This window comes from Cydia fagiglandana, chromosome 7, assembly GCF_963556715.1.
Source record: "Cydia fagiglandana chromosome 7, ilCydFagi1.1, whole genome shotgun sequence".
NCBI classification, from domain to species: domain Eukaryota; kingdom Metazoa; phylum Arthropoda; class Insecta; order Lepidoptera; family Tortricidae; genus Cydia; species Cydia fagiglandana.
The window spans coordinates 20,191,192-20,214,335 of NC_085938.1; the positions used below are offsets into that span (position 1 = coordinate 20,191,192).

At 38.8% G+C, this 23,144-nt stretch overlaps 1 protein-coding gene across 1 annotated transcript in view; it reads right to left on the bottom strand.

Annotated features, from left to right (window-relative positions):
• LOC134666139 (QRFP-like peptide receptor) overlaps positions 1-23,144 on the bottom strand; it is a 167,020-nt gene that overhangs the window by 16,636 nt on the left and 127,240 nt on the right. Inside the window, exon 5 of the mRNA XM_063523295.1 lies at positions 22,703-22,800. Coding sequence (XP_063379365.1) covers positions 22,703-22,800 — 98 coding nt within the window. The remainder of the gene's footprint in view (positions 1-22,702; positions 22,801-23,144) is intronic.

A 23,144-nucleotide genomic window follows, 5' to 3' on the forward strand; every position in this document is an offset into this window, starting at 1 on the left:
TTTAGGAACCACATTCCGGACATAGACATGATTGACATTTTAATCACATTTTGGGCGTTGATTCTTAAACGTTCTACTAGCGTATTGAGATTAGATGAGAATCGTATTAAAATATAACGCGTTCCTCCCGCAAAAATCGAAATTTATCTGCCTCTCTGTCTCTCTAATATGCAAGAGTGATAGAAAAACAGATAACGAAATTTCGATTATAATTTTCGCGGTAAGGGAAATGTGATGTCTGATGATATTCAGAACTAATCTCAGCGCCCCAGCACACGGTTCGAGAACCCCTGCACTACCTCTAAGCACTACTTACCTAGTGTTATTACTATGTAATACATATACGGGAATTAATTTAACACTTAAACACAGAATAGATAATCATAACCAATTTGTATGCTAAACAAAGGTATGTTAATTTTCCAATCTAGGGTACAGACAGCATGAATAACATAGAATATCACTTCGCGTAACTTTAAAAAAAGAGATTATAAATTGGTAGTGAAACACACTTAAGAAAATTCAGTTTTTTTTTTGAAAATTTAGATTTCAAAGACGTGGACCCAACGTCAAAAACGCGTCTCAAACGGAAAAACACAGGACCTATAGTAAAATTGCATACTACGCGGGAAATTGTAATATCCCCCTCCCCCCCAAAGGCTCTCGGTCTTACCTACGAGTATCTTCTTCTTATGTTGCCATCTCCTGCCGGACGTTGGCTATCATAAGGGCTATTTTCACTTTTGACGCTGCAGCTCGAAACAGCGATCAGCTCATCTCGAACCAGCACCTGGGGTTTTGAGCCACGAGGTACGTCTTCTTCCGCATTTTCGTTTTCCCTGGATTTTCCACTTTATGAGGTGGTAAATACCATTTCATTATACATGTCATTTCGTAATACATGACCAAAGTACTGCAGTTTCCGAATATTTATAGTATCTAAAATGTCTCTTTTCTTTTTCACTCTCTGCAGCACGCTTTCATTGGTTGCTCTATCCGTCCATGAGATTTTTCAGTATTTTCCTGTACACCCACATCTCAAACTAAATCTCAACTCAAATTAGAACGATTCATCTTCTCTTCTTCTTTCCCTCCTCGTCCCATTATTTCATTATTTGGGGTATCATGAATTCATCATTAATATAAAAATGTACTACTACTGATGCTGACGGTACTTGCAACCGAAGCGATTAATTATGCATGTACCGTACGTATACACGCTCAATGCGACGAATCAAATATGCATGTAAGTTGATTGCGTTAAGGTACCTATCAACTATCATGATGAAGCTAGCTATAGTAGTTATTGAAACGCTTCCTTAATTCTCGGAAATAAATATATACTATTTAGAGTTAAGCCAAGAAAAGCCCTCGGTGTTTTTGACAGCACATGCAGTGCAGGTGTTATTATCGTCATAACTTCTATGAAATTATTTTAATATTATAAATTATAAATTATTATATATTATTATAAATTATTAATAAATTATTTTAACACTGGCACTGCGTGTGCTGTCAAAATCTCTGCAGACTTTTATTTGTCTAACTCTTGTAGCTACACTACAGAAGGAGATCCAGAAGCAGACGCAGAAATGGCATTTATATTGAATATAAGCGACTTATGGTAACATTCCATTTCTAACGACAACTGCACTACTGTCAATTTTACTATGGGAATTGACAGTGACAGCGACGCGTTCAGTACCGGTAGTGCAACTGCGGTTAGAAATGGAATGTTACCATTAGGTAATAATGACATTCAAATTTAGAACATCTCTGAAAAACAAAGGTCTTTGATTAGACCTCATTTCTTCTATCAGTCGAGGTGACGTTTTATTGAGTGTGTGATCGATGGCGGTTGTAATATGCGGTTCTGAACACTTCATAGAGAGCATATGATAACCCTAATAGCATTTTCTTGTAGGGATTTGGTTGGGCCTTTGTTTCCGTATTAGTTGGGCAACCGTTATATTTGGCCGTACGATTTGCTGGAGGGCCCTCGACAAAGGCCCTCCCGAAGATTCCCAACAGAGGGCCATAAGAGTAATTTTTTCGTTGGGCCTATTTAAATAAATCCTACAATTATTCAACGGTGGTGGTTTTGGTTGGGCCGTGGTTGGGCCTATACACATTTGTTTGATGGTTGGTTAATTGTTAGATTTGGCCGTACGATTTGCTGGAGGGCCCTCGACAAAGGCCCTCCCGAAGATTCCCAACAGAGGTCCATTAGAGTAATTTTTTCGTTGGGCCTATTTAAATAAATCATACAATTATTCAACGGTGGTGGTTTTGGTTGGGCCGTGGTTGGGCCTATACACATTTGTTTGATGGTTGGTTAATTGTTACATTTGGCCGTATGGCTTGCTGTAGGGCCAACAGCAAAAAAATAAAAAAGGGCAATTTTTTCGTTGTGCTTCTGTTTGAAAATTCAACAATTACCCAACGGCAAGTCAGGTAGGTCGGTAGGTAGTCGTGCACCAGGTTGAAGGCCCAACACAGCTTGTCCCACAAAGGGCCAACATTGTAACTTTAACGTTGGGCCTTGTGTAGGATTCTTACAATACTACCGTAGGTAATTAGTTGTGTAATTTATAGTGGGCCTACAGTCTAATTATGTAATGGGCTTTTGTTTACGAGTCCTACAGTTACCCTACGTTAGGTAAGTGGTTGTGTAATATGACGTTGGGCCTTTGCTGATAAATATTTCAATTACACTACGGTAGGCATTGGTTGTATCCACATGAAGGCCCTAAGCAGCAGTTGTTGTTAATCTTCTCTGTACGTTCCAATTTTAGTATATGTACTGCTGAAGCAAGTACACTTACTATACAGTCTAATTTGTATATATACTAACCGCACTTTGAAACTTCGTAAGCGAGATTTATGTTTTTTGAGATTTAAATTGAGAAAATGTTGGTAAAATACAATTTTTTAAATTTATGTATAAATTTTATAGTTATAGCTATTAGATTTATAAGTTACTTTAAAAAAATATTATGATTATATCCGGAATAATCGAGAAAATAACTATAACTTCGATGTTTGGAGACAGTAACGCCATCTAGTGACGCCACAAGCAAACTCAACTGGTATTGTTGGGCATCAGTACCACAGCCAATGTTGGTAAATGCGATATTTGTGCTCACTGGGCCAACGTATGTTATCGTTGTTTAGCCACTGGTACCAAAATACACAAAGGCCCATTGTTAGGCGTCAGTGCCACAGCCAATATTGGTAAATACGATATTTGTCATCATTGGGCCATCGGATGATATCTTTGACTAGCCAACGTTACCAAAACACACAAAGGCCCATTGTTGGGCATCCGTGCCACAGCCAATGTTGGTAAATGCGGTATTCGTCACCATTGGGCCAACGAATGTTATCGTTGTTTAGCGAACGGTAGCAAAATACACAAAGGCCCATTGTTGGGCATCACTGCCACTGCCAATGTTGGTAAATGCGATATTTGTCATCATTGGGCCATCGGATGATATCTTTGACTAGCCAACGTTACCAAAACACACAAAGGCCCATTGATGAGCATCCGTGCCACAGCCAATGTTGGTAAATGCGGTATTCGTCACCATTGGGCCAACGAATGTTATCGTTGTTTAGCGAACGGCAGCAAAATATACAAAGGCCCATTATTGGGCCTCAATGCTACAGCCAATGTTGGTAAATGCGATATTTGTCGTCATTGGGCCATCGTATGTTATCGTTGTTTAGCCAACGTTACCAAAATAAACAAAGGCCCATTGTTGGGCATCAGTGCCACAGCCAATGTTGGTAAATGCGATATTTGTCATCATTGGGCCATCGGATGATATCGTTGATTAGCCAACGTTACCAAAATACACAAAGGCCCATTGTTGGGCATCAATGCTACAGCCAATGTTGGTAAATGCAATATTTGTCGTCATTGGGCCATCGGATGATATCGTTGATTAGCCAACGTTACCAAAATAAACAAAGGCCCATTGTTGGGCATCAGTGCCACAGCCAATGTTGGTAAATGCGATATTTGTCATCATTGGGCCATCGGATGATATCGTTGATTAGCCAAAGTTACCAAAATACGCAAAGGCCCATTGTTGGCCATCAATGCTACAGTAAAAGTTTGGTAAATGGGATATTTGTCGTCATTGGGCCATCGGATGATATCGTTGATTAGCCAACGTTACCAAAATAAACAAAGGCCCATTGTTGGGCATCAGTGCCACAGCCAATGTTGGTAAATGCGATTTTTGTCATCATTGGGCCATCGGATGATATCGTTGATTAGCCAACGTTACCAAAATACACAAAGGCCCATTGTTGGGCATCAATGCTACAGCCAATGTTGGTAAATGCGATATTTGTCGTCATTGGGCCATCGGATGATATCGTCGATTAGCCAATGTTACCAAAATAAACAAAGGCCCATTGTTGGGCATCAGTGCCACAGCCAATGTTGGTAAATGCGATATTTGTCATCATTGGGCCATCGGATGATATCGTTGTCTAGCCAACGTTACCAAAATACACAAAGGCCCATTGTTGGGCATCCGTGCCACAGCCAATGTTGGTAAATGCGGTATTCGTCACCATTGGGCCAACGAATGTTATCGTTGTTTAGCGAACGGTAGCAAAATACACAAAGGCCCATTGTTGGGCATCACTGCCACTGCCAATGTTGGTAAATGCGATGGTGGGCCAATACAAAATTAACGTTGGCTACGGAACGAACCTCATCCCAACGTTTTCCCTACCGTTGGCACCGTGGGCCCCAACGAAAATGCTACTAGGGAAGTGTATGCAACTGTACTTAATTATGCATTAAAACACTCGTTTCTTAAACCCCACACTAGGACCGAAGCCCCAAAGCGTCCTGTAAGTCAGTTCTCAAACAAAGAACAATACCTAGTAAAAGTGTCTATTAACTATAATTTTAATGCCTTTAATTATGTAGCATTCACATAGACTACTTTTAATGAGAGCTTATGGACTAATTATTTTACAGTTTTTTGAATGAAGCAGAGATAAAACAAGTTTAGCAATATCTAGATCAGACAAACAAAACAGCGTGGATTGGTTTTAAAACTTTAACTCAATCGCTAAGTCTGTGCGAGAGAAGTTAAAAACTTGTAAGCAGCTAAATTGTAAGCATTTTGGTACGTAAATTGTTAATTATATTTCACACTTTAAATTCAATTCTCCTGAACTTTTATTTGCAATATTAAATCACTTGATTAAAATTAGCATAACTTAGCCACATAATTTATTTCTCAATTAGATTTACAAGGTTTCAAACTTTCATTAAATTTAGTTAATGATAAATCTAGGTTAATACAAAATTACGAATAGTTTATAATAGACTGTAGGGATGAATTTATAGTTATAATGTAAATCCCAAATATATTTTAATCACTCGCGGACAGAGCTACCGATTTTATTATTAGATAAATATTCCGTTGTATGAGCTCTGTTCTGTGTAACTAATCCTAGAGCAGCTGCAAGCGCTGCGCGCCTTGTTGGACGGTCTAACGATCCGCCCTCGGGTGCAGCGCTGACAGCGATGTATTGTGCCCGCTTCCCGCAGGCGCAGAGAGCCCTTAGAGACGAACTTTATTATCGAGGCTGTCATATTAAGTTGCTTTTTCTGTTAAATTTGTATTTCTAAATAATTGTTTGGCTTTCGCTCTTACTCCTTCTATTTTATATAGATGTGTATTGTGTGCCGTTACGGAGAATAAATCGGTGTGCAAAAACGAACGCTTGGTGCCTATTATTTGCTCCTGCATCTACACCCGCTTACCACGCCTAGCACAACTCTACCTTCCACATCTACAAGACCAACTGGAAGATACCTTATTAATAACATCTATAGTTGCAAATCTTCAGAAAATTCCCGTTTTTACGGGACAAATGGAGGACCGATTCACGGAATTTTACTTTTGTTCATAATCGTTGAACCTTATGAGAACCGGAGTTTTGATTTTGAAAGTGTAATCCTTAGTTACACAATGAAAGTTCAAAATAAATTGTGGAATATGTTCAAAACTGTGTAGGTACGCGGGGAGGTAAATACAAAAGTGTACATAAGCTTACAGTGTGCATAAGGATCTTATACTTACAGACATTTCACATTCAGCCATATCAAAAAGGATAGATAGTATAGAGGGGTCCTGTCATAGTAAATTTTTTAGTCACAGTAAATTTACTGCCATCTGTCGACACACGACTAAAACTCAAAATGAAAACGAATTAAATTATCAAGAAAATGTACATAATAATATATGGATTATATAATTTTTATATCATTTTGATCCATGTTCATTCACTGATATCTATGTGTTAAAATTGTTAAATATGAAATGGTGTCGTCACGCCATCTAGCTGAGCATAGGCTAAAGGTGTGTGCGGCATGTATCCGAGAATGACTTTTTCTTGATTTCCGAGGCACGTTTTTTTCCTTAGACTTTATTCATCTTATACGAAGTTATATTTATTATTTATGTCTTTGGCCATATATTATATTTCACTGTATAAAATAATAGTAAACAAACAATACTGAAATAGAAACTCGAGCCGCCAGACGGAGTGACATCATCGACAGCATATTCGTGCATAAATTTAAATTGTGAAATGCCTCTTTTGCTAACGGGTTCAATGTTTACAATTTCAGCTTGTGGTTGTTATCTATTCGATAGGCCGATGTGTTGGCTATTCGATATATGATTTTCCCACTATTAAGGCCCCACGGCGTCGTGTTGTGTTGTATTGATACACAGCCAACGATAATATACAAATACTTAAATATTTATAAAACACCCATGACTCAGGAATAAATGTCTGAGCTCATCACAGAAATAAATCCCCTTACGGATTCGAACCCATAGGCTTCATTAACAGGATCAGTACCGACTAGGCCAGTACAAGTCAAAAATATGTGACGTTCCACGGGAAAAGGTACGTTATGAGGGTTTCTAGTTTCGGAGATATGAAATGTTTTGTAAAGAGGTGAAAAATGCTCAAATTTTTTTTATTGTGTGATCTGAAACCTTAATGCGTAACGTTTGTTTACCTGTTTTTATTTTTGTTATAAGTTAGTTATAAGCCTAGTAATGTCGTCTCAGAGTTTAGTACAAAAGGTACCTTATGGAAAAAAGGTTGAAAATTCCCAAAAAAACTAGTCAATACGGGAAAAGAAGTTTGGTAGAGAACTGTATTAGCATTCCGCAAAACTAATTTGATAATTTCAGTTCTGGTTGGGGCGCCTAGCAAATATTATAACCGTACATCGACCGACATTACAAATCCAAGTAGCCTGCTATTATACCAAAGTTACTCTCGTCAAGTCTTTCTTAACTAGAATAATCTTCATTTGGTTTGGTCGCATGCAATAAATCAGCCATTGGTTTGCTGAAAAATGCCAATACCCGACGCATTACCTTATGGAATATCTGAGGTCATTGAACCTCAATGCCGCTTGTCTTCAATGGCAACCAAAATATATTATTGATAAGAAATAGACGATTTATACCATCTTTACCCCAAAATATTATTAGTTTATCCTAACTGTTCCATCATCATCATGCCTCATCATGTAACTTAACCACAAGGTACCTTTTCATTACATACAAATTATTGGTCTTTTTTAAGATTATTATGACGAAGAACTAATTAAATTTGTGGCAGTTTAATGTAAATTAATATTTTCTATTCATAAAAGATAAACTTCAATGTGATAGATGTTTTGTAGTGATGTATTATGAGATTTATTTCCATAAGGTACCTTTTCGTAAATGTATGGAGCAAATACTGTTATTGTTATGTAAGTTTAAAGTGGCATAAGGGGTTAAATATAGTATTTAGTTGGGGTTTTAGGATTTATTTCATTTGAATGACAGAATTTCTTTCATATGTGCTCAGAAAAATTGATTGTGTGTTACATTAAAAGTAAAAATATTCAATTTTCTGATTTTATATGAAAAAGTTAAAAAATAATTTTTTACTTCTAAATCGGTATTGTTTTTTGCTTAAACTGTCTCTCAGTGTCGTTTTCTAATAGATAAAATTTAAATCTTGAGAGCTCATTGCAATCAATCGTGAAAATGAAATAAAACTTTATTTTCAAGAGATTGGTTAGTATACATATAAATCAGTCGATATCAAAGGTTTCTATTTGCATTACAGAACAAGTCGCAACATTTTTTTAATCTCAGATATATAAGGTATTATTATTTGTAGTCAACTATGTAACTTACTTCAGGAACATAGTTTTTTAGGCGGCTAAACTTAAAACTTCTCTATCGTAAAGTTGCTCAATTCACAACATTATTTTCAAAAAATCATATCTCTGTAACTACGCAACTTAGGAGGTTGATCTTTTGTGTTATCGATAGCTTATTTATTGTAGATTACTGGGGTATGCATAACTCCATACCCGCCATAAGGTACCTTTGACCGTGGGACGTCACATATAATATTCTCATATGACCTTGACCGTGAGCATACTAACGCTGATTGGTTCTCACAAAATGCAATCAAGTCAAGGTCGTGTCGTAACCAGTATAAAACTATAACAATTTTTTAAATTACAATCGACCTCCAGGACCCCATTCAAAAGGTAACTTGCTCGCACATAATTGGTGCGCGTGAGATGCGTGATGATAAGACTAAGGGTCTCCCCAGATATATCGACGCGCATTCAGCAAAAGCCTTATGTCTGCGCAATAAGAGCGAAAAGGCCGTCGACGCGTCGGCAGGCGCCCGCCGATGCGAGCCGAGCCCTACGACGACTTTTTCGTTCTTATTGCGCAGACACAAAGCTTTTTCCTATCGGATTTTGCCGATTCCGCGTCGACATATGGGGTAATCCTTAGTCACATCAAAATGAGATGCAAACAATATCAAATTGTTATGCTATACCAGAATCGGCCTCCAGTTTTGCACTTGTTGTTGTTAGACGGTTATCCAAGTTGTTGTTGTACCCCTAATAGACCCCTACTCAACCCTAGTCAACCTTCACTATTGACCCAATAAATCATTGACCCGCGGATCCTATTACAAAACCTATTTCACGTTAAACGAAAAATTTGCTGCGAATTTAATATAATTGCTTTTTTATTTGAATAGTTCATCGTCTTTAGAAGTGATTTAATCAATTCAGATTAAATTTTCTAAGAATCTATTTTTGATTTAAATATGCGTTTGTTTGAATCAACTAATAATGTTATATAGGTATGCAAAATGAAAAGAAATGTAAAACTAAATAAAGGAATAAATTAAACATTTAAATTTTATCTTAAAATCTACATCTTCCTGGCGTTATCGCGGATTTTTTCTAAGGAGCTTTATAATTTTTGACAATAATAAAATTGAAAAATATACGGGAATATTGTAAAACAAACCCTTAAATACGTTAATTAGACTCTTTCGGACTGACAAAGCATTTTTGTTAAGCAGCAAAATGTTAGCTTTTATATACTTTCGTACTTAACTGCCACGTAGGCAACTGATTATAACAAATTAAAATTAACAAACTTTATTTCTCGTTACCAACCGTCAGGGAAAGCGCGGCGTTAATCCTAACCTAACAAAAAACTGGATGTAACTCAATACAGCGTTACCAGTAAAATCAACTCTATCCCGCTCGTAACACGATTGAAATTGTTACCAGTAAAACTGTCAGAATGAACATTTTGTTATAAGATGGTGAAATGGCAAAGCGTAGTACGAGCACTCATAGGCGAGGTGAATGGGTCTCAGCGGACGGTCTGGAACCGCAAAAAGCTGCGTAGTTGAGATAGGAGAGTACGTCACCACCGGGCTTTACTTTAACTAACATAGGTACCGGCCTGTGTTAGTTAAGTTTACGTGCTGACGCGATCGCTTGGACAGGTCTCCACGGAAGACGAGCGTCAAGATACCTGAAAGGTAACTTGACATCAAGTTGAGGGGAGACCTATTCAGTGACGTTTATGTTTTATACTTATAAAAGTGTTGTATTAGTTTTAAGCAATACTGTAAGCGTCCTGAATAAATTTTTTTTTCTTCTTTTTAGGGTTCCGTACCCAAAGGGTAAAACGGGACCCTATTACTAAGACTTCGCTGTCCGTCCGTCCGTCCGTCTGTCACCAGGCTGTATCTCACGAACCGTGATAGCTAGACAGTTGAAATTTTCACAGATGATGTATTTCTGTTGCCGCTATAACAACAAATACTAAAAACAGAATAGAATAAAGATTTAAATGGGGCTCCCATACAACAAACGTGATTTTTTACCAAAGTTAAGCAACGTCGGGAGTGGTCAGTACTTGGATGGGTGACCGTTCTTTATTTGCTTTTTTTTGTTTTTTTTTTTGAATTATGGTACGGAACCCTTCGCGCGCAAGTCCGACTCGCACTTGCCCGGTTTTTTTCTATACCGAATGGCTAAACAATAACTGCATTCCTGTTACCAGGAAGGTTTCATAGTAGAAATTGCTCAGTATAACCCCAAGACAACAGGCAACGGCAATGCAGTAATTTTTACCCCACCTGTATAATTACATGACATAAAATAATGTAAAAAAAACTTTAAAAAAGCATGTGAGAACGCGGGTTTTTTTACTCGTACCGTTATCTCAATTACTCTGAAAATACAATTTAAAAAAATATTGCTATATTCTATCTACCTCTCTTGCCTACAGTCATGTAAAGTGTGTAAATTATTAGGTAAGTACTTCATTCACTAATTTAGAATCCAGGCATACGAAGAAGTTTTTATATAGTAAGTATGAATACTTTTCTTTATTCAGTGCGCTAACGGTTCTTTTGACCCGTTTCACACAAGTTAGGTATACCTATTAATGTTTGCATTTTGCATTAAAGTTTGCGCTTAATTAAGGAGGGCTTTGGTTCTATGTGTATTATATTTAACAGTTTTAATTAAATCACCCGCTTATAATAATTTAAAGCAAAAGATCTTAAAATTTAATTATTTTGTACGTGATTTCTAATTAATTATCCACGGTATGCTTAATTGAAGTAGAAGTATATGCACAAGCTTCAAATTTCTAAACCATATTTTATTTAGAACATTCAATATTCAGTTATAATAAAATAATAATAATAACCACGGACCCCACGGACCCGAGTGCTCCCGAGAGTCGGTCAGGGTCTCCGTCTCCGGCGTGTCTTTGTCGGTCGGAGTGGACCCCAAGGGGACCCGCAGGACTCTCAGCTCTGGCTTGCCTTCATTGGCCGTCCAGAGAGGAGTCGTTAGAGCTATATGCTCCAGGGGTGGAAGTGAAACATGCATAAGACGCGAGTTGGCACAGTGGCTGTTATAACAGCCACTGGGTAGAAAGCGGCGCACACCTCTCGACACCCCTGAGCCGCTTACACCAGTGTTGCTCCTGGTCGTCTTTACGACGACAGTTTCAGGGGCCCACCTAGTTAGTGGCAAGTCACCGCCTGCCTCGATAACGTGTAGAAGCTTTGTTATGGCAGGTGTCCGGACCTCTCGGCAATAGCCCAATCTCTTGACCAGCCAAACTTCAACACCATAACCGGCACTCTTCTCCACTGCATTTACAATAGCTCCTATGCCAGCTGGGACCGATTTACGGGTATCTATTTGTACCCGTGAATGGGTTCTAGCTGGTGTATTACATAACATCAAACTTGTCTTAAAGGGCCTCTGTGCTGTTGGCTTCGGCCCCACGCATGCCTCCCAAAGGTCCGGGACCCCATGGTCCCGAGATATGGAAAGACATACAAATAATAATAATAAGATGACGAACAATTATCGGCAATATATCCTGAAGGACGGTACGGTCGACATTTGTCGGGCATGCCGCCGTCCCGGAGAGTCACTCAGGCATATCATTTCCGGTTGTTCGCATCTTGCTAACGGCGAGTACTTGCACAGACATAATCTCGTAGCCAGGATTATTCACCAGCAACTTGCTCTTCTATATGGCCTTGTGGACCGCGAAGTACCGTACTACAAGTACTCACCTGCGCCTGTTCTCGAGAATGGTCGTGCCACGCTCTATTGGGATCGATCTATCATCACTGACAGGACTATTGTAGCCAATAAGCCTGATATTGTGATAATAGATCGTTCGCAACGTCGGGCCGTGCTCGTTGACATCACCATCCCCCATGATGAGAATCTCGTGAAGGCCGAGAAGGACAAGTCCAGTAAGTACCTAGACTTGGCTCACGAGATAACCGCCATGTGGGATGTTGATTCGACGATCATTGTCCCGATAGTCGTTTCAGTGAACGGTTTAATAGCAAAGAGTCTCGACCAACGTCTTGAGAGACTCTCGCTAGGTGGTTGGATCAAGGGACAGATGCAGAAGGCGGTGATCTTGGACACGGCGCGGATAGTCCGCCGGTTCCTCTCTCTGCAGCCCTGACCACCGGTAGCTTGGGCCTTTTTTATTGTTTTGTAAGTGTTTTTATATTTTACTTTTATATACATATTATAAAAACCTAGCCTAAGAAAAATTATGAATAAAAGAAGAATAATAATAAAATTGTTTATTCATTTTAAGCATTCGTTTACATTGTACAAAGTTGGTACCTCTTTTTAAGTATCAAATACCTGTATCAAGAGGCACCGCTCTTCCTTAGTCAGTAATTGAAGTTAAAGTTATTAACAATTAATTCAAATACTGTGTTTACCTCACTAATGGAATAGAATCTCGGTAACTTGAATCTAAAGGGAAACGCCAAAAATTCAGGAAATGAATTAGAGATTCACTAGATATGAAATAGTAAACATATGTGACGTTCCACGGCAAAAGGTATCATTGCCCCCGCTGAATATTGGAGCGGCGTTAATGATAGCGTGAGCGCCAGCATTTTGAGATACCTTTTGCCGTGGAACGTCAAGTATCTTTACTATTTCATATCTAGTGAATCTCTAAATCATTTGCCGAATCACGCCGTTAGTCGTAATAGAGAATTAAAGAGGTTCCTATAGGCTTTTGAAGAAGTTTTGAGTTATAGAGTATTGGATTGGCCTTTGTAAATGAACAACGGTTTCTTAGTCCAATAATAATTTATTTATTAAGTAAAAGGACACGAGCTTACAGGAGTACATGTTGGAGAGACAACCATAGATAAGAGAGAGAGCGAACACCGTTAGTGTTGCTATATGTAATATCTTCCCTTTTTTGAAAAGAGAAGACTACGATCTTAGGATCTAAATAAGGTAAGTAACATTTTAATTTATCTCTTAAAATATTAAGTGAAACGGAACGTATCTGTCTAGTAAAGTGACAATGGAGAAACAAAACGCATCTTGACTGACAGCTATGACAGGTTGTCACAATGAAATAAAGTAACCTAGAAACTGACAGTTACGTTCTAGCTTGTAGAAAACATGAGAAAAACTATAAAACTTATTCTAAATAACGTGCTGGCATTTTAACCTCTCTACCAGAGCGCGTTCTTTTAGGTTCACTGTTAGTACTAGTATTAGCACTAGAATTGGTGCTAGTACTAGTGTTAGATACAGTAACACTTACATTTTGATTTGTGTGACTACTAACACTATGTTTTATATTTTCAGGTATCATCTCAGGCACAGGAGAAGCAGGTTTAAGAATGTGCTGACGACTTCTACGGAACTCACCTTGCGGGGATTGTATAGTGAAGCTACGTGGTTCACTACTACTGGCTTCTGAGATCATACCTGGGATCCAGATACTATTTGGCTTATGTTTAAAATACACTTTATCACCTTTCTGAACTTCTGGTAAAGATGTTGCATGATTGTTGTAATAAAGAGATGTATAAGACCTTTGTTTTTCTATCTTTACTTTAAGCAGACTATTGTCGACTAATGCAGGTGACAACTGTGAATCAGAGACTGGAATCTTGGTTCGCAAGCTTCTAGACATAGATAGCTGTGCGGGTGAATATCCTATCTTTTTTGGAGTGTTTCTATACAAAAGTAAAGCAAGATATGGGTCTGTGTTGTCAGCCTTACATTTCTTTAGCATTAGTTTGATTGTGCCAATAGCTCGTTCAACCATACCATTAGACCTGCTTAAGTAGGGACTGGAAGTACTAAGTTTAATGTGCCAATCTTTAGCAAAAGTTTGAAATTCTACAGAATTAAAAGGTGGACCATTATCTGACATCATAAATTCAGGTATGCCATGACGGGCAAAGATTGATTTCAAGTGGGTAATAACCCTATTAGCAGTTGTGCCTGTATTCAAGAGAGCAAGTTCAACATACTTAGAAAAGTAGTCCACAACAAGAAGGTATTTTTCATTGTCAAATTCAAAAATGTCAATACCGACTTTGTTCCAAGGCAAAAGCTTATATTCATGATGTAGAATTGGCTCTTTTGTATTACCTCTACGGTAAGTAAGGCATGTATGACATTGGTTAATGACTTTTTCTTTATCATTTGCCATGTTTGGCCAATACACAGTGGTCTTAGCTAGCCGAATGCAACTGTTGATGCCTTGATGGCCCTCATGTGTCAAATTTATAATATTTTCTCTTAGTGACTCAGGAATTACAATTTTGTCTGACATAAAGAGAATGTTATCAATTACACTTAACTTTTCTTTCAATGAGAAGTAGGGCTTTAATTTTTGACTTACAGACCGTCTGTGTTCGGGCCACCCATGTTGACAATATTGTACAATTTGAGATAAGGTACTAGACTTACATGTCTCTTCTTTTATTTTTTCTATTTTTTCTGGACTAGCAGACAAATTGGACATGATGAAATTGACATGTAGATCTATGTCCTTCTCAAGGTCTGACAGAGTTGTTTCTTTTAGGGCAGCTCGAGATAAAGTATCTGCAATATACAGATAACGACCTGGTTTATATATCACATTAAGCTCATATGGCTGAAGACGAAGCATAATTCTCTGAAGTCTAGCAGGGACATCATACAAAGCTTTTTTAAACAATGTGATCAATGGCTTATGGTCTGTTTCTACTGTGACTGTCCTACCATATATGTACTGGTGGAATTTAGTACAACCGAATAGAATAGCCATAGCCTCTTTTTCTATTTGAGAATAATTTTGTTGACATTTAGTTAGTGAGGCAGATGCATATGCTATTGGTTGTCCGGAATGAAGTAGAACCGCACCAAGAGCATCCTTTGATGCGTCAACTGACATGGTTAGTTCCTTGGTTTGATCATAGTATGTAAGCACTGGGGCGCTACTAATGAGCTTCTTAATATTATTAAACTCAGCCTCATGCTGACTCATCCAGGACCATTCTGTTTCCTTTGATAACAACGTTCTTAGAAGACTATTTTCTTTGGACAAATTGGGAATAAAAGGGCTAAGGTAGTTAACCATACCCATGAACCTCTGCAGGTCGTTAACGCATGCAGGGCTGGGCAGGTCACAAATGGCTTTAATTTTGGCTGGATCTACCTTAACACCTTCCTTACTGAAAACATGTCCTAAATACTTAACTTCAGGAACGCATATGACACATTTTTCTTTATTAAACTTAATGTTTATTTCACGAGCTCTTTCTAAGACCTTTTTTAGAGTCTCATTATGTTCCTCGATGGTCTTGCCATAGATAAGGAAATCATCCATCATTATTTTTACATTCTTGATGTCGTCAAACCTTTTTACCATTTCCCGATGGAAGATCTCTGGAGCAGCATTGATTCCGAAGGGTAATCGTGTGAAAGAATACCTACCGAATGGTGTGATAAATGTGCAGAGCCTGGAAGCTGCTTCCGACAGTGGCAGCATCCAAAACCCTTTGTTGGCATCCAGCGTGGTGAAGAATTTTGCACCCGCCAGGTCTGACTTGATCTCATCCACCGTTGGAAATTGGTAGTGGGACCTCCGAATTGCCTTATTAAGCTTCCTCGGGTCTATGCAAAGACGTAACTTACCATTTTTTTTTTTTCGTTAGAACCAGTGAGCTTACCCAATCAGTCGGCTCTTCAACGCGGCAGATTATTCCGTCTTTCTCCATCTGCTCCAGCTCCGCCTTCAACTGTGCTCTCAGTTGAAATGGAACTCTACGGCATGGATCACAGGTAGGGGTAACATCAGGTTTTAGTACTAACTTACATGTGAAGTTATTAAGGCAGCCTAAGCCTTCGAAAAGATCGCTATACTCAGACAGAAAGTCTGTGTCTTGAGTCTTTATGGTAACAGAATGGACCCGTTTAACGAGCTTCATTGTCTGGCAAGAATCTCTGCCTAAAACGTCTTGCCCATCGACATTTACAACATAAAAAGTTATATCATATTTGACATTGTTATGTACAATTGGAAGAGTACATTGACCTATGGTAGGTATAGCACCGTGATTATAATTTGTCAAATTATTATTGTTCTTCGACAAGACATCAGGTGCAAGATTCAGTCTATTAAATGTATTTACTGTCAAAAGATTAGCATCTGCACCTGTGTCCAGCAAGAGACTTACATCTACATTATTGATTGGAAAAGTAGCTTTCCAGGACTTATCTGATGATACATTGTTAATACAAATAGAACCGAAGAAGAGATTGTCAGTTACCTCAGAGTTAACAACGACTTGTTGAACCTGTGTATTTTTGCAGACTGAAGCGAAGTGGTTAGGCTTCCCACACTTCTTGCACTTAACTCCTCTTGCCGGGCACTTGAATCGATGTATCTGACCGCAGCGACCGCAGGTAGTGGTATTGGAACTGCTCGGCGATCTGGCTGGTCTTGGTCTGGTAGGTCTGTTGTTGCTAGGCGACTTGCTGCTGGCTGGCTTCGCTGGTCTTGACTGGACTCTGCCGACGAAGTTTGGCGTCTCTAGCGTCTTGGCTTGTAGCTTCGATGTTTCTATAGATCTTGCTAGTTCTATAGCATCATTTAGCTTCACGGGCTTCTTCATGAGAATATGTTCTTTGATATGCTGATTCTTCGTATGAAGGTTCCAGCTGAAGACATCGCGGAGGAGACTGTCTTCTAGTGAATCGAACTCGCACTGTCTCCCTATATTTCGTAGGTCAGTGGCGTAGTCGTCTATTGACTCTTCTGCCCCTTGGCGTCTGTTGAACAGTTTATGTCTTTCCATAGTGACATTAATTTGAGGCGTGAAATATGCTGTGAATTTGTTGACCAGTTCGTCGAATGTTACTGTGTCAATATCCAAGTTAAATGAATAGAAAACTATTAGTGCCTCTGTGCCGATGAAATGAAGCAAGATGGCGACTTTTCGACTATTTGATTCATTTTCCAAGCCGTTGGCACGGAGATAAATCTTCAATTGCGTGATCCAATTTTTCCAGGTGATTGGCATGTTGGTATTTCGCAGATCCAGCGTTGCGAGTGACCCTGCCAATAACTTAGGTTTTTCTGATCCGCTATGTCCGCCATTGTTCGATTGCGGCTCAGGACGCGTAGTTTTTTCTTTAGACTTCTTTGACTCGTCGCCCGACATGATTTCTATTTCGAATCTTCTGACACCATATTGGATTGGCCTTTGTAAATGAACAACGGTTTCTTAGTCCAATAATAATTTATTTATTAAGTAAAAGGACACGAGCTTACAGGAGTACATGTTGGAGAGACAACCATAGATAAGAGAGAGAGCGAACACCGTTAGTGTTGCTATATGTAATATAGAGGTAAAACAAATTATACAAATTCGTAAAGCGGTAATTTTACTAACGCGTAAACTACAAGCTACTTGTTATTTTTCAGTTACAGAGGTTTGTTAGTACCTACCTAAATAACTTTGAGGCATAGGAGTTATAAAAATACGTCTTTTTTTCGAGTTACAGTGGTCAAATTTAAATTTTAGTATTATGGAGGTAAAAATTGTACTTGATAACCGCGAAGGGAATCGTTGGTCATCTTACCCTTATTGAGCTTACTGTGTGACTAGGTAGATCTATTCTGTGTAAAATTGTCGTATAATATTTATTTATTATCTTAACGAGGTTAAATATGTGGAGTTATGCAGGTTTTGGACCTTTAAGGGAAGTGAATAAATAATTTTATTTCGTGTAAACGAGTATTTCTTCTTATCTTCGAGTTATCTATTTATTTAGGTTCCACTGTATTATACATTTTAATGATTGAAATCGTCTAAAATCATTTGGATAGTATGTACACAGGTTCACTAAGTAGTGTGTAGTATAAAAGTATATACAGGTTAGATTTACCCAGGAATGATCCCCCAATGAACTGAAAGAGGGGAGAAAAGGTGAGGACATCGGATTGCCATTATCGAGTTTCACGCGACCGAATGACGCGAGCAGCACGAGTATTCGTGTGATAAATGGGGTGATCCGGGGGCTCTCAGAAAAATGGCATCATTTACTTTTTTCGAAGAACTATCAACTTTTGGGTTACATAGACTCAGAATCACGAGTATTACTATTGAATAAGACAAAGAAAAAAAGTGTCCCCAGTTTTTCATACAAATTTTGGGTGTCAGTTTTCTAACGGTCCATACAAAATGTATGTGAAAATTCGTTACAAAACTGTCACTTTTTAAATCCATAGTCCTCGAGATTCTGAGTAGAAATAAACCAAAAGTTGATAGTTTTTCGAGAACCCCCATCCAGGTGATAAAATGACTTATTTATTACTATTACCTACTTACCTACCTTAATACCTGACTTAACTATTTTACCTACAGCATCACTACAAATTAAATCACACGAAAACTAAACAAAATTAACTCCGTATTTAAACCTTGCACCAAGAATACCATACTATTTAGGCGTTGTTGTTTGCTCCCTGGGCGTGGCCGAAGGCGGAAAATGAATGGTATGGCGGAAGTTCACTTTTATAAGTTAAACTTTTTGAGTTAATAAATTATAACTTTTACGGAAACATGGTTATAAGATCAAAGTTGCCTGAATAATGTTGAGAGTTTTTTGTGAAGAGACTTGACAGCATTTTAATTGTTGACAACTCGACTCTAAAAACTTAAGGATGTAACCAAACGGAGAGGCCATGTCTATGTCGGCGGCCGATCGTAAGATTAGACATATCGTGAAATTCCTAGGCATATCGTGAAACGTGAAAATCTTTGACACGTTCCCTGAGCTGACGGAGCCCCGCTACGCGGGGCTCCTATTTCTGGGCAGTTTGCCCTTCGGGCGTCTGAGCGGCTACCGCGAAAACCGAAATTCGCAAATTGCGGGGATCTTTCTCTTTTACTCCAACGAAGGCGTAATTAGAGTGACAGAGAAAAATCCCCGCAATTTGCGAACTTCGATTTTTGCGGTTATAGCCCTGAAGCAACCTAACGAACCTATCCTACCTATATCTTGGATTAATGTGACTATCGTCAAAGCATTACACAGGAACATTACGATCTGCCTGATCTTACGATCGGCCGCCGACATCTACCCGACTACGGCAAACTAAAACTGAAGAGTTGTAATTTTTAGTTTAGTTATGAATAGTATGTTGCACTATAGTATTAAAACTATGTAGGTACTCCGATATAGTGACCCATCGAGTAAATTTTAGTTACGTTTTGTTTTTTTTTTACACTCAATTATGTATCGTCCATTTTTTAACATTGAGGTACAATATACCTTCTGTCTAATGCAGCAAAAGCTTAAATAAAATTCCTCCCCGTTATGTAAAAATACAGAGTGAAGTTAAGCAAAACCGTAACAAGCTCCTGCCCGCAAAATTGATAAACATAAACTAAACTTTGTTTACTTATGGTGAAACATTTGTACAAATGTATGCAGGCTGTGTAAACAAAATGTTTACTCATACCATTTAGTTTTCACTCGTATTTCCCCGCGGAACAAGATAACATACTCGAGCTCGTGATCCTTAGGGGTCATCCATTAATTACGTCACACGTTTAGGGGGTGGGAGGGGGTCAAGAAAATATGACATGTTGTGACATGGAGCCACAATTTCACAAACATTGTGACGTCATTTTAATTTCATCACTATTCATCAGTAACCAAAAATTAATTTATATTTTTTTATTCGTGGTACATTTAAATAATGAGGTTTTGGAAGTAGGTAAAATTCGTTCCTAATTGGTTTTGTGTTATAAAATTACAAATATTTCTTTTACCAAAAATTTTTTTTATTAAAAAAATAATGGCGAGTTAGTATTGCCGATTTCGTTGAAAACAAAATTGCCTAAAATGTGACGTCACACCAGGTGGGGAGGGATTTGCAAAATGTGACCAGTGTGACAAGGAGAGAGGTCAAAAAACCTAGAAATTCGTGTGACGTAATTAATGGATGATCCCTTACGATGTTGTTGGTACGAGTATATATTTGTTTGAAAACTTGAGAGTGTTTTCTCTTGCTCATATCAAGAAACAAATTTTCCAGAAAATATTGAAAAACTCCGACCACGAGCATGATCCAGATTTAATAACTTGTTACGGTTTTGATCTTATGTTGATTTGATACAAATGTAGTGAACAATCTTTAGTCATCGTATTTTCCTGTAAATGTTCGTGTTTATCACAATACAATGTGTTTACCACAGTTGCTTTTACATTTTCAATTTTGATGTTAGGTATTTGTTTAATGTTTGTGTTTGTTTAATGTTCAGTCAGCAGCAGAAGTTGCTAAGCGGGCCAGGTGTGACGCGACTTTATGGTTATAAGAGAATAAGAGCGTGTCCGCAACACCACGCTGCGCTCCAGAACACAAATAGTCGACGTAGCTCGGAAAGCGGCCAAGCTAAAGTGGGACTGGGCTGGTCATGTCTGCCGAATGCCGAGTGAGCTGTGGGCCAAGATCGCCACAGAGTGGCAGCCCAGATCAAAACGAGGATTTGGCAGACCACGTCGGCGATGGCGAGACGAGTTAGACTCCTTTTTAAAGGAATGGCCAGAGACTGCACAGGATCGGGAAGACTGGAAAAAGTGGGGGGAGGCCTTTGCCCAGCAGTGGGACATTATAGGCTCCCAATAATAAAGAGCGTGTCAAGGTAATTTTGAACACCTCGCCCGCTTAGCATCTTCTGTTGCTGACTGTTCATATTATTTAAATGATGTACTTAAGTCACAAATACTTGAAACCAATGTTTTTTTTTTTCAAATGTGTTTCCGTGACGATAAAATGGTAAATCACTCACTATATACATCTGTACGACCTTGAAGATCGCTCATGCTGATTGGTCCATGAGAAATCTAGTGAAAGTCGTGCGTAAGCCGCATGCCAATAAAATTTGTATCATAACCAGATCAAAACCTTAACAAATCTGAATCATGCTCCTGAATTGTGAAAATAAATCCTACAGTGATACGATTTTGCAGAACGGTGTTATCATTTTTTCCGCTCGAAAATTGAATCAACCATACCCGACGTAGTGATGCAAACTTTTGAAATGTTACCCTCTCTCTTGATAAAACTTACCAGGCTAGGTTTCGTGGAGAAGCTGAGGTAGTTAGAGTAAGTTGCGCTACCTAACTACCCCAGCAAAATAGGCACAAAGGATGTCGATTTGCGGAAAATGCCCAGAAAAACAAATTAACTAGAACTTTCCATTACGGTTTCTTTTTACTAATACTTAATTGCAAAATACCAATTAATTTCGAGCCAAACGAGACGAGGGACTTGCGAAATAAGGATTATCCCCTGTTAACGATATTTTTCCTGAAAAATCTTAGGATCTTGGGTTTTTCATGAAAAATATCGTTAACAAGGGATAATCTTTATAAATCTGTTAGCTGTTTGTAAATTTAGACATATTCCAAATATATCCAGCCTTGGTCTTGTATTTGAATAGAAATCGTATCGCCTAAAGGTGTTAGAAAGTAAAAACCTTGAAGCCACGATGGGTTTTTTAGACCTTTAGGGCTCATTTACGGCGCGCGAACTTTGCGGACTATTGAAGAGATCAATTCAACCAATCGATCAAATAGCGCAATGTAATGAAACTCGTATGCGAGTTCTCGCACCGTCTAAAACTCTAAATGAACCCTTAAGTTTCAAAAAAAGTTTTTATAATAATGAAATAAAGCAAAATAAATACGCTCGTTCGTTACCAATCGTCTGAGAAAAGCAGTAGAACATGTAACGTCTAATCCCTTTATAGTCCTAGACAAGGGAATTACATCTTAAATCAATGTCCCCAGATCAAAGCACTAAAGCACTTTTTAACTATGTAAAGGAATCTCAAGGTGATGGGCTACAATATAAGTAATGGCTTCTTTATGCGCCGTAAACTGTAATGGACCGTTCAGTTTACGAGAGGAACATGCGCCTAATAGGAGAGACTAATAAATAATAGACTGCCTACTATAATAGATTATCTCCATAAAAAGTCATCACTTGAACTATAACTTCGTCCCGTTTCCTCTTAAAGGTGACAGTCCACCAACGACAGCAACACTACCATTCATTCTATGGAAATTGACAATAACACCGACGCGTTCGTACTAGTAGTGCAGCTGCGGTCAGAAATGGAATGTTACCCTAAATGTTACAGTATACTAACCTGTTGGCTGTTCGCATTGCCCTCCGTCTGGTCGAAAGGCGGATGACAGTCCATTTCCAACGACAGCAGCACTGCCTACCATTCATTTTACTATGGAAATTGACAATGACACCGACGCGTTCGTACTAGTAGTGCAGCTGCGCTCAGAAATGGAATGTGAAGGTGACAGTCCATTTCCAACGACAGCTGCAATATTGTTCATTTTACTATGGAAATTGACAATGACAGCGACGCGTTCAGTACCGGTAGTGGAGCTGCGGTTAGAAATGGAATGTGACCGTATACTAACCTGTTGGCTGTTCGCACTGCCCTCCGTCTGGTCGAAAGGCGGCATGACGGAGCATAGGCGGCGACCCATCAGTGCGTACGACACCACCACGATACAGCCTGTGACCAAAAATAGACACGATTAAGGTAAATTCCCTCTGTATTACAGCTGAGCTGCGGAAAACGGGCGATAGCGTTGAGGTCAGTTCAAACTGACATTGTTGGCAGTGCTCAACTTTGCGTTTCTCCAGAAACCTTCCTCCCACAGCTAAACCGTGGAAGGAACTGTCGCCGGCGGTATTTCCGGACGGATACGATCTTCAAACCTTCAAGAGAACCTCGCACCTTAAATCCCGGCATCGCACATGCAACAGCCCTTTCATGCTACAGGTGTACGTGGGCAACGGCAGGTGCTTACCATCTGGCGATTCGTCTGCTCGTTTGCCTCCTATGTCATTAAAGAA